The sequence below is a fragment of the Rhinolophus ferrumequinum genome, chromosome 19 (assembly GCF_004115265.2).
Source record: "Rhinolophus ferrumequinum isolate MPI-CBG mRhiFer1 chromosome 19, mRhiFer1_v1.p, whole genome shotgun sequence".
In the NCBI taxonomy this organism is placed as follows: domain Eukaryota; kingdom Metazoa; phylum Chordata; class Mammalia; order Chiroptera; family Rhinolophidae; genus Rhinolophus; species Rhinolophus ferrumequinum.
In genome coordinates, this window is record NC_046302.1 from 14,380,268 (window position 1) to 14,392,317 (window position 12,050).

The following is a 12,050-nucleotide window of genomic DNA, read 5'->3' on the forward strand; positions in this document are numbered from 1 at the left end:
ACCTAAGAAGTGCCCCGACCTTTATTTCAGCAACAACTCCTTTATTTCAGAAGTTGTAACCCTGTGCCTGATTAAGTCCTAGGGCGTGGTTCATACCCCTCACTTGCAGGCACGCAGCTTAGGGATGCAGGCTTAGGGATGCAGACTTCCGAAAGGAGCTTCTGCAGAGCTCCCGCAGCCCTGAGTTCAGGTGACCTTCCATTTCCTCTCTGTACAAAAGGATGGCCTTTCCCTTTTGAAAGATGCTGTCTCCTAAATGGGCCATGATCCAGCTCTCATCCTATGTCATCTTGACGTGAACACAGGACCTGCTGTAATTAATTAGACTTAAAACTGCCTAGCTTGAACACACAGCTGAAATTCACCTTTTTCAGTAAATGAGTTGTCAGGATGCACTGAGAGTAGAATCAAGTGTTGCTTGGTGCTTTGGAGAATCATCCATCTATGGAGCAGGGAAAAAAAGTAGTCACTACCTCCCTGGTCCCTGCCTTTCCGCCTATGGCACATTTGTCTCCTCTGACACTGAGTATATAGTCTTTACAAGGGGGAGTGCAGGAGAAAGAGCAAAAGCATGTGCATGTGCCATCTGGGGTTTCCTGAAAATGCTCCATTGCACTGGGGTGTTTTCCCATGAGTCATTTCTAGGAAGCCAGCAATACTCAACAGCTACCTCTAGCCAATTCCCCAGCTGGAGAAATGAGAATGCCAGTCTCCCCGCCCCTCCCCCTTGCACTCCTGGACAGAGAGGCCCAGACTTTAAAATACTAAAACAGCAAACTCTCAGGGTCTTGGTCACTGCTCCCTAGCTGAGGGAGGTGAGGAAGAAGGCTCCTCTCTGCAGTGTCCGGTGGTCACCCTGTAATCTCATTTGCAAGCAGTTTTGGAAACGGAAAGCAATTTTTACAGTGTAAGAGTATCTGGTGGCTAGATTCAGACCAAGGAAACTTGCTTGTGGTCCACATCTTTCCCTGGGGCTCTAGGGGGTCTTGCCTCCCCCAGTGGCGCTTGATTGACCAACAAATTTTACCAAGCTGATGAGCAGAGACCACCTCGTGCTAAGGGTCTGCCTAGAAGTTTCTGTGGCTGCTGGTCAGGGAGTAACGTGCCTGGGCTTCTCTGGAACAGAACGTGCTCTCCACGGGATGGTGCTTGCTTTCCTCAGATGAGCTCAGGTTTCAGTGTGTGCTCAGCTTTATGTTGGCCTCCTGTTGCCTAGGAACCCAAGAGTTCTTCAAGTTGCATCTGTGTGGGCTGGGCAGCCAGCGATCCGGGCTAATGCCTGGGCAGCTGCTGCTTAGATGTGAATTCTCAGCACCCCCTGGAGGAGCTCCTCCAGCTGGGGGGCTCACACGGCAGCCTTGACCTCCAAGCACATCTGGTCTGTCTTTATAAGCAAAAAAGAACCAAGTGTACATCGTGGATGCTGAGGGGTAAATTATGTAGTTAAAAATAATTTATTCAAGCTTACTTTCTACAGCCATCAGAAAGTCAATTACCTTTCTGCAGTTTGCTTTTTAGCAACAACTCTCAATCCATAAAGCACCAGATTTAAGTAACTTGAAGTGGGTTAGTGGTTTTACATCTTTATTGACACTCCCTGTCTCTGCACTTAAATTGTACATGTCATTCAAGGAGCCCAGTAAGCTGTGCAAATAGTCTCTCGTGCATCCATTCACAGCTGGGGAGAGGCCCGGGGTGAGCCGTGGTGAACCAAACCTGGGACAGTCCAGACTGTGAACCCCAGGTCTCTGTGTGGTAGCACGTGCCACGTCAGCACTTCAGTGTTTAAACTTCTCTCCTGCATGCAGTATAAATAAACACAAAGACAGTTGGTGACAGGTTTGCTCTCCTGTCACAGACTAGCCACAGGGATCAATTTTGGCCAGGCTGCCTCCTCCCAGACCTGTATCCTGCAGCTCTTCCTTCTCCGTCAGCAGGACGTGATCCCATGGCCGAGGCCTACAGGGCAGCAGTTTGAGCCTCCTCGTCTGGCACCATGGAGGCCCAGCTCAGGCCCATTGGGGCAGAGCCTGAGCTGGGAGATGGAGGACCCAGCTCACACGCAGGGGCGTGTCGAGAGTGACAGAAGTCAGTGGCCCTGTTAACCGTGCATGTCACTCCTTGCAGCCTGCTGGGGCGCTCGAAGGTGTGGGGGCCTCCACAGCCAGGGAAAGCCTTCATGTCGGGGGAGGTGGTGGGGATGGCTGCAGAAAACTAGACCATTGCTCCAGTAACGTACATAAACTGAATATATTAAAGCTTTCCAGTTCTTACAACTTTTTCCCCTTCACTTTCCCCTGTGCCCTAGAGGTGGGAAAGGGAAGGATATAAGAAAACCCCACTAAACGTGGAGTACATTTCATCGAAGTCCGTGTGAGCCAACCTGCCCCCAGTCACTACTATGTTGACGTCGTCGCCTGCCTTCAAATGCACAACAAGGTGGAACGCCCCGGGGCCCCCACAAGTATGCAGAGCCCCTGGGGGCTGGTGGTATTCCAGGAATTCTCTCTTGTAGCCGGCGGTGTGCAGCTGGGCCACACTGGCATTGGAGACCGACAGGACAGCTTCCACGTACGCGTCCCTCTCAGGAGTGAGGGTGGCTGTGATCAGGTAGCGCCCATCGTATGGAGCCGTGAAGATCCCTGGGAGGAGGAAGACAGATACCTGTGCTCGTGTGACCCCATCATAGCCCTTTGCAATAGGTTATCAGTTAACTCTTGGGGAGGTAGCCCACCTACACCCACCCAAGGACAGACCCCCTTAGCGTGCACTGCTCTTTGCCACTCACCCAGGCCTCATTGCAAGACTCACTGTTTTCTGTGCGTCACATCCAGAACAGGACAACTACTGCAAACCCCTGAGCATTTGGTATAATGATTATACCTCACCTACACCCAAAGCAGCCCTAGAAAAAACCTGTCCCTTAGCACTGTACACAGTCCATGGAGAGAACTTTGCAGCCTTGCTGGAAGAGCGCTCACTCCTTGTAACGTTTCTGGCAACTGGGTCCCCCAGCCTTTGCAATGCCGGGTATACCCCCCGTGCTTGGTGAAGATGCAGGGCTGAGCCCCCCTCACTTAAGGTGCAATGGTAAGCGAGCCACCCAGACCCTGATCACCTCCGAGTTTTCTCCATCACTGAAAGCACCTCAAGGCCAACTTAGCCTCACCGCTTAGCTGCTGGGCACAACATCCACAAAACACCTAAGCTGCCTCCTGAGTAGGCAGGCCTCCAAAAAACCCACAAAGTTTATCACTAACACCGGAAAAGACCACAACCAACTCTCCCATGGAAGAGCCAGTTTCCCTGCACTGGACCAGTATACAGGTAGCATCCACTCATGCCTAGAAATAAGTTGATTTTCACTTAGCCAGTGACCCATAGGTCTGGGCCTGGGAGGGCAAGGAGAATGGTGGTCGGAGGTGGGGAGACGGTATGAGAAAGAGGAAACTAGGTTTGTAGATGTAGATACTGCTGCATTTGCAAAGCAGCAGCAACTGTAGGTGGCTCCACAGCCAAAAGAGAGCCCACACCAAATGCTGACAGCACCAGCCACTTCCCCTGAGCTCGGGGAGAATGAGACAAGGAACGACCACAGGCCAAGAGCTGAGAGAAGGGTGGGCCTGGAGCTGAGAAGGACTCTCAGGGGCTGGCTCTTCAAACTGCCCTGAAAAATGCCAGGCCACCCAGCTCCTTTCCCCAGCTTTTAATAGTAAGGAAGCGAAAGCTCCAGGAGCATGTCCTGAGGTCCCTGGGCATGAGGACAGACCCGGCCCCAGCACTTTGGGCCCCTGGCCTTCATTCCCTCAGAGTCTGCCTGAGGTGAGGCCTCCTCAGGGTCACCCAGAATTTACTGAGGACCTGCTCGATGAGAAGGGACTGGACATCCCAGGATTGTGGGAGAAATGTGGGTCATTGTCCCTGCTCGACAGAGTGGACAAGCAGTCCCCACCACCACGGCAGCATGGAGTGAGGGCTCCAGAGGAAGCCATACTTGAGTTGAAAGCAAAGCAGCATCTGTCACGCCCCAGCCTTCCTGCCTCCGAGCCTCAGGAGCGGATTAGAAACAGGGTCCTGGGCTTCCCTCCAGTTAGCCTGGAGGACCCAGAGTTCCATGTTTCCTGGAGACTTTAATGCTCACTAACATTTAAGAACCACTGTCCTAAGAACAGGCAGGATTTACCATGTTTCCCCGAAAACAAGACCTAGCCAGACCAACAACTCTAATGTGTCTTTTGGAGCAAAAATTAATATAAGACCGGGTCTTATATAATATAATGTAATATAAGACAGGATCTTATATTAATTTTTGCTCCAAAAGACGCATTAGAGCTGATGTGCTGCTAGGTCTTACTTTTGGGAAAACATGGTAACTAGACGGTGGCCAGACAGGGAAGACATGAGGGTGATGACTAAAAACTACTCAGAAGGAACTCGGTTCCATCTCCCAGTAGCCTCCCAGAAACCCACCAGCTGTCACATACATGCAACCCTTTGAGGACCCATGTTGGCACCTCGGTCTTCTGGCACTTGATGGTCCCAGACACTGGCCTCTCCTCAGTGTCCGAGCTCCTCAGGAAAAACACCCAGGCCACCTGAGCCCTCAGCAACCGCCTCAGGGCTCTGTCCTGATCTGACTCAGGCACACCTAGAGCTCTTCCTCCTGGAGGGCTGCCAGTGGGCCAGGTAGGGAAGCACGCCCCCTAGGGGACATCAGTGGGCCAGGCGAAGCCCTGGCTCACCTTCCCTTTACACAGGACACCATGTCCATCCACATCTGACCTGATGGGAAGGGCTTTGCTTCCCAGAGACAGTCCCCAGAGACAGGAGCCCAGGCTCCGGGGTTGGGGGGCAGGGAGGGAGGAAACCTGCGCTGCAGGAACCTAGGGTGACCTCTGTCCCTACTATTCTCGGGCTGGGGCAGGCAGAATCCAGGTAGCTAAAGTGGTTCTGTTTCAGAGCAAAAGACCCCACACAGGGCTGCCTTCTGGAGGGAAGGCTGTCCCTTTCTTGGCTCTGTTCATCATAAACCATGAGCTCCTGAAGGAGGCAGGGTGAGGTGGTCTCCTGCCTGTCCTGTCCCAGGCTTTGAGGAGGACAGATACCAAGAAAGAGGGCCTCTCCGAGGCTGTGGCTGGGAGAACCTTTCTAACAACCTCCACAGTCACATGAGCAACAACAAGTCCCATGGCAAGGGCTGATATGCTGACCTCATGACTGGGAAATGTCACTGCACACCCACCCACCCTGCTGCCTGCGAGCTGGAAACCTCTTCACAAAAACCCACAGCGAGAAACAGCAACATTGCCAACCACCCCCTCAAGTGCCCTCAGCTACTGGGGCATCTCTAGAGTGACGCCCACCCCCCAGGACCCCAGAGAGTGCGCCCCCTCAGAACTCACCGGTGCTGGGGTTATACACGTCCCCGTCATTGACCAGCACTTTGTTAAAGAGGACAACGCCCCCATCGCTGGGGAAAGGCTTCTGGGTGAGCCCTGCAGAGAAAGACACCAGAGAGGGCACCGGAACCCCTGGAACAGAGAGGACACAAGTGTTCACAGGCAGACAGGGTCAGCACCTGTTCTGAGAGGCAGCCTCACCAGTTTATTTTGCCTGTAAGTAGGAAAGCACCCAGGGACACACACCGTCCTCACCAGAGGGCCAGATGGTCCTTGTCAGATCAGCAGTGGGGACAGCTGGGCAGTTGGACAGGCACTTGCTGGAAGTGTGTGTGAGATTGTGTGTGTGACACTGCGCATAAGAGACTTTGTGTGTGTGACATGGGGGGGTGGCGGGCTAAGAATGATTATGTGTGAGACTGAGAATCCCGCAGTGAGAGCAGACGGCATGCGATGCTGTGTGTGAGAGGTAGGGGGCTTTTGTGTGAGGCTATGGGGGTGGGCAGGGAGTGGGCAACGAGAAAAACCTAGGGAGCTGCTTACTTATTGAAGAACCAATAAAACCTGGACTCCCAGGAAGCAGGTCAGGGCCACACCGGGCAGAGGCCCACCCAGTGGTCCTCGGGAAACCCTTCATGGGATAAAGCATGAGGGAAAATTTGTTGTCTCAGGCATGACTCTGACCCTCTCTGGGGAGCAAACCTCATGAGGAAGCTCAGTCCACTGCAGTCAGCAGAGGCCCTATCCCATGGCTGCTGGTGGGGAAGGGCTGGGCCCCAACCTCCACCCACACCAACACACTGAAGGGAGGAGGAAGGACACTCCGGACAGAGGCTGCCAAGGAGAAGCAGCCTCCTGCCCTGGTTTCCAAGCAGACGTACCTGGGGAGGCTGCAGGAGGTGACTTGGGGTATCCTGAAAAACAAAAGTGGAATGGAGTATCAAAATCCTAAACAGCATCTCATGTTTTCAGAGCCCCTCTTTTTCTCCCTGCTCCTTACACTATTTCTTTAAATAGACATAAATCAAGGGCACCCACTCCAAGCTGCCTTCCTAGTACCCAGTGTGCCTGCCTCCTTGCGAGCCGGCTTATCCCTAGGCAGAGATGGCCCTGAGGGTGAGCTGGCTGGGGGAACATGAAGAGAAAGATGCGATGCTGGGGCTTCTCAAGCCAGGGAGGAGATCTCCAAAGACTGAAATCAGACTCACACATGCCAACTACCATGCTTGCCCTCTAGGAGTGTTGTCTGTTCACAGGCTTCGCCTCCAGCTAGGCCAGATGCAGTGTTTGTCACACGATAGATGGAGGCATGGATGGACAGACAGTAACCCAACAGCATATACGCATCCATGATGTATGAAACTAACAGAAAACAAACTGTCCAACACCATTTGTTTACAAGTCATAGCCCTGAGCCTCAGTTTCCTCATTGGTAATTTGAATTAATATCAACTTCACAGTGCTGTCAGGAGAGCTATAGGAGATCAAGCTCCTGGTTCGGTTCCTGGCACGTGGTGGGGATCCCACAAACGCTTGCTCCCTTTTCTGTCTCCCCCCTGCCTTTGCCCAACACTATCACCTCACCTCCCACTGGTGCTGACACAACTCGCATGGAACACTCCTGAGCCAAGCACTGAACGAGGCTGTCCTCCTCCAGCCTCACAGTATTCGGGGGTCCTATTACTGTCCTCACTCTGCAGGGAAGGAGCTGAACCCCAGGTTAGGAAGCTGCCCCAGGTCTCAAAGCTTGTGATGACACAGCTGGGATTTGAGCCAGAACATTCTGGCCTACCCACTCTGGCATGCAGCTGTCTGCCGAGAAACAAGCTCCCAGTACACACTTGGCTTCCCAGGTACACTTCTTGCTGGGAAGATCGAGCTGCCCCTGGCCCAGGTAGTCCAGCCCATGCGGCGATTCGAAGTATAATTTATTGCACTGTCCCTGGGGTACCCCAGCCTCTGGGGATTCAATTAGCCCTCAGCACCTTTGGAGAGCTAAATTTTGGACCTTACACACTGAAGGCTGGACCCTGGACCCACAAAGCCCCTGTAGCAGGCCCCTGAGGCCCCGGCTGCCCCTCCATTCATTCTCACCCTCTGCAGCTCAGATGTGCCCAGCAGCGATGGCCATGGACTCACCTGGTGCTCCTGCGAAGCCTTCTGCGCTGGGGATGGGCACCTGCCTCGTCTGGCCGTCCACCCCCTGGGGCAGGCCCCTGCCCGACATGCCCATCCTCCCTGGAGGCCCAGCCTCTCCAGTCTCCATAATGACCCCAGTGGAGCCAGGCAAGAATGGCAGCCCTGTCCAGCCGGGCCATGCGGGTGGGGGCAGCGGCTGCAGAGGTCTCTTAGGCAGGACAGGCTGCTGGCCTATGTGCAGCTGTTGTCCAGGGTCCTCAGGGGGCGGGGATGCACGGGGCTTGGGCAGCAATGGAGGGCTCAGCTCTGGATGAGATGGCTCTGTGGGGGCCTCTGCCGGCTGCGGGGGCTTCTCTGGGGTCTGCAGGTCCTTCCCTCGCGGTGGGGGCGCTTCTGAGGGCTCCTCGGCTGAGCGTTTGCAAAACGGAAAGAAATACACAGAGTTAAAAACCTCAGGCTCGACTGCTCAGTCACAGCCCCTCTGAGAAACTAACAGTGTGTGCCTAGGTGGCTGCCCCTGTAGTAGCATCAACACAGTTGTGACTGCCCCGAGGGACACAAGAGCAGCCACCACGGCATGGGGACAGCTTGCCTCATAGCTTCGGAAAAGACCTCAGGTCAAGCTGCCCTTGGGTGGCCCGGAAGCCTTTGAGAAGGCCTTTTGGGGCCCACATGGCCCAGGAAGTGGGATTTTCAGCCTCCCTATATAATGGTTGCACTCTAAAACAGTACCATTCTTGGCTCCAGCACCCAAAACTTCCTGACTTTACTGCATAATGATACTCCAGATGTTACCACAAATTACTGAGGAATCTGCTGCCACCAGCAACTTTACATTCTTTTAAACAAGCTAGTCTTGGGGTCACTGTGGACATCTTCACAAGCCGAGGACCTTCTGGGCACAGACAGCAAGGGGACCCAAGCAGGGGTCAGGCAACTCTGGCCACCTCTGCAGCAAGACCAGGACCCGAAGGAGCAGCAGCCCTTGCCTGTCACCACAACGTTAAGGTCCCCAACCAACGGGATTTCCACCCCTGATCAACATTTGCCATCCATCCTGGGATGGTGCTGTGACTCGGCCGGGAAGCTGCCACCCTCTCCTCCAGTGAATATGTTCCTGAACTAGCCTTCCAGGAAGCCTTCCTGAGGGCCCACGAGGCATCTAAAAATAATTGGGAAGGGGCAGATACCACCCTCAAAAGCCATCCCCCATCTCCTCAGTCCCCATGGTGCCTGCAAGGCTCAGGTTCCAAAGCTATAAATTATGTTCTGGCAAAATCAATGATTGCATTTTGACCCACTGTCTAGTTTGATTTTAAAACTCACTAAGGTAACTATGGCATATCAAACACAGGCTCCCCCTCCACCCACAGAGCCAGCTTGCTCATCCACCTCCAGCCCCAAAGGGAGGTTGTTTCTGAAATAGCCTTTCCTGACCAGTGCTCCATGAGAGAATTAAGCCCTATAGAGAATGAGTGGAGGTATCACTTTCTCAATTCTCCCAAGGTTAATACAGAGCTAATACCATTCTAGATGCAGAGAAGAAACATTAATTCATGCCAATCAGTGGGACGGCATCAGGCCTTCTCTTCAGAACCCTGGTTGAGAAGGGCTGGGTTAGACAGAGAAATAGGCAGAGGGATTCCAGACATAGGGACACCAGCCAGAGTGGAGGACAGGAGTTGAGACAACAGTCTGAAAACACTAAGTCAAAGTTTACTGAATTAGGAGCCCAGCCCCCTTCCCTTGCTCAGCTTCGAGGACGCGTGTTTATATCTCAGGTCAGATATAGGAGAAGTCTTCAAATTGACTCCACTATGAAGTCCACAAGCATGAAACCCTATCTATGCCTCACCTTTAAATGTGAACCACAGTTAAGATCACTTGAAGTGCAAGGAAAGCCTCTAATGTGAAAGAGACCAAAACAAGCCATCCAACCAACATTAATGAAAAGGAACTCTGAAGAAACAGACAATAAAATAACAAGAAAATAAACATGTAATACCCTCACAGAAAATAGAAGACACCATCTAAGATGCAAGAATAGATTGGTATAAAAAAGGCCTAATCAGAGAATAAGGGTGAGCCTTTGCTGATAAAAATATGCCTGCCAAAATAAGAAAATTCAAGGAAATTTTGGTAGATAAAATCAAGGATATCTTTTAGAAGGTAGAATAGGAAGACAAAATGATGGCTAATAGGAAGGAAACCATAAGAAAATTAGAGGGTCAACCCGGAAGTCTTTCCCTCACCAAAAAAACAAAAGATCAGAAAAACTGGGATGAAGGGATGATGAGGTAAGGAGAGAATTAACAAATACAACACACACAATTTCTCAGGACTAAAGAAGATGCAAGATCCCAGCACAATTATTGAAGAAGGCATAGTCAGAACACTGAGGATGAAGAGAAGTGTTCAGGGGAAAAACATTTTTTAAGTGACTTCGAATGAGAAGGGGGTCATCCGGCTTCTCAACAACAGTATCAGAAACTAGAAAACAAGAGAACAACGCCTTGAAATCTTAGGGGACTATCATTGTTAACCTTGAATTCTATACCGAGCCAAAATATCTGTCAATTATGAGACTAGAATAAAAACATTTTCAGATGTGCAATTTTCAAAACAAACAAAACTCTCTCAAGTACCCTTTCTTAGAAAGCTATTGGAAAATGTGCTCCACTGAAACAAGGGAATAAACCGTGAAAGAAACACGAAATAAAGAAAAGGGTCTCTGACCAGAAAGAGGTTAAAGAAATTTCTAGGATAGTAGTGAAGGAAATTTCAGAATGAAAGTCTTATAGCAAGTTTAGAGAATAAGCAGTCCAGATTGGATCAAGAAGAGAGAGAACTCCAGGAAGGAGGTTCACTTGTTTTAAGAAATGGAGTTGACAAGCATCTGATACATTTTATGCTATGGAAAATTATATGACAGAGTATTGAAGGGGAAGAAAAATCCAAAATATACATTAAATCTAGCAAATAACAAGGCAACACTACTATGAAAAGCAAAACAAAAAGCAACATAATCATATTTAGCTATTATTGAGCTGTGTAAGTTCATAACAGCATAAATATTGATTTGATTTTTGTGGTACAACTCTATTGGAAGTAAGAGGAGGGGAAGCAGGGAGAGACATGAGAGAGTCTAAGGTATAGGCTGTCTGTAGCTGATAAATAATATATACATATACTTTCTACATACTACATGTAATATTTATATAGAGAGATGTCTAAAGCTAATAAATCAATTTAGAAATATGGAGGCAAATATCAGGGGCAAAGTAACAGCTGAAAGAGTTGCACACAGCTGCCCCTGGAGAGTGAGAAGGGTGACATGGAAAAGTATTAGCAGCAATGCTGATTTTCATTATAAGATTCTCAGTACTAATTTACTTATTTTTGTAAGATGTAATTGTAGAAGACACCAGGGCCTGTTTCTACCCCATCACTTCCAATCCAAGCATGCTTGGCTCTATTTCTTGTCCATCTTCTCTTTCCTCTTCTTCACTCTGTTTCCCCCGGCTCAGAAGTTATCCTTCCTCCCAGAGCACACCCTTCTGTGTGAGCCCGCCGTGCCCACCTCCCTTCTCTTCTTGGAGCTGCTCCATGAAACATCACTCCTCTCTTCTCATCCCTCTTTCCTTCCTTCCTCCTCATCAGGTCCTTCCTTTTAGACTAAGTTTAGTTGCCTCCACTCAAAATTTAAAAGTAAACATACTTTTCCTTAGTCCGACAACCCTCAGGGAATTACAGTCAGCAAAGTACCTTAAAATAGCAAAGTCCAGCCCCTTAACCTGGTCCTTCTTTTCTTACCTATTCCCACCAAACCCTTCAAACCAATGCTGTTTCTTTGAAATCTACTAGCCTTCTCCTGGTCAGCTTATCCAGGCACTCAGAGTCACATTTTACTCCCCTCTCTCCTTCATCACTCATAAGTCCAGCTGATTCTAATTCTGAAATATTTTTGGCTTCTTCTACCACACCTTTTTCACAGTGCTCTTTTGAAAGCATTCTAGTCACCTTTTCCCTGCCAAAACTCTTCCATTGTTTTCCACTGCTCATAAAATTGAATCACATCTTCTCTGTCTGACACCCTGAGCCCCCATCACTTGGCCATCTCCTCCTGCAGGCTTCGGCACCCTCACTGGTGTCCAGTTCTCATCTGAGCTGCATTCCTTTGTGCCTTTGCTTTTGTTGTCTGAAGTCCCTAAACTGCCTTTTCTGACTACCTCACTGAGAGAAACACACGCATCCCTGAAGTCCCAGCTCAAGATACCACCTCCTCCGTGAAGCCATCCTGGATCTGCCCAGTAGGGCTTGAACAGTCCTGCCTCTGAACCATAAAGTTCTTTGGGCCTCTAAAGGCCCTTTCAATTTCTTATCTTTCCTCTTGTGCTGGGTGAAGAGCACTTGAGGACACATTTCAGGGATCATTTATCCCCAGGGCTAAGTACAGGGCCTAGCACAGGACATTGAGACATTTAAGTGTTTGGTGAATAAAAGAAGGCTGGA

The 12,050-nt window shown here is 50.4% G+C and overlaps 1 protein-coding gene across 1 annotated transcript in view; it reads right to left on the minus strand.

The window, feature by feature from the left end:
• Positions 1–1,420: 1,420 nt before the first annotated feature.
• Positions 1,421–12,050, minus strand: part of EMILIN2 (elastin microfibril interfacer 2) — a 49,489-nt gene continuing 38,859 nt past the window's right edge. The window contains exons 5-8 of the mRNA XM_033087799.1: positions 7,539–7,946; positions 6,281–6,313; positions 5,403–5,531; positions 1,421–2,642 (exon numbers count right to left, since the gene is read on the minus strand). Coding sequence (XP_032943690.1) covers positions 2,305–2,642; positions 5,403–5,531; positions 6,281–6,313; positions 7,539–7,946 — 908 coding nt within the window. The 3' untranslated portion in view covers positions 1,421–2,304. The remainder of the gene's footprint in view (positions 2,643–5,402; positions 5,532–6,280; positions 6,314–7,538; positions 7,947–12,050) is intronic.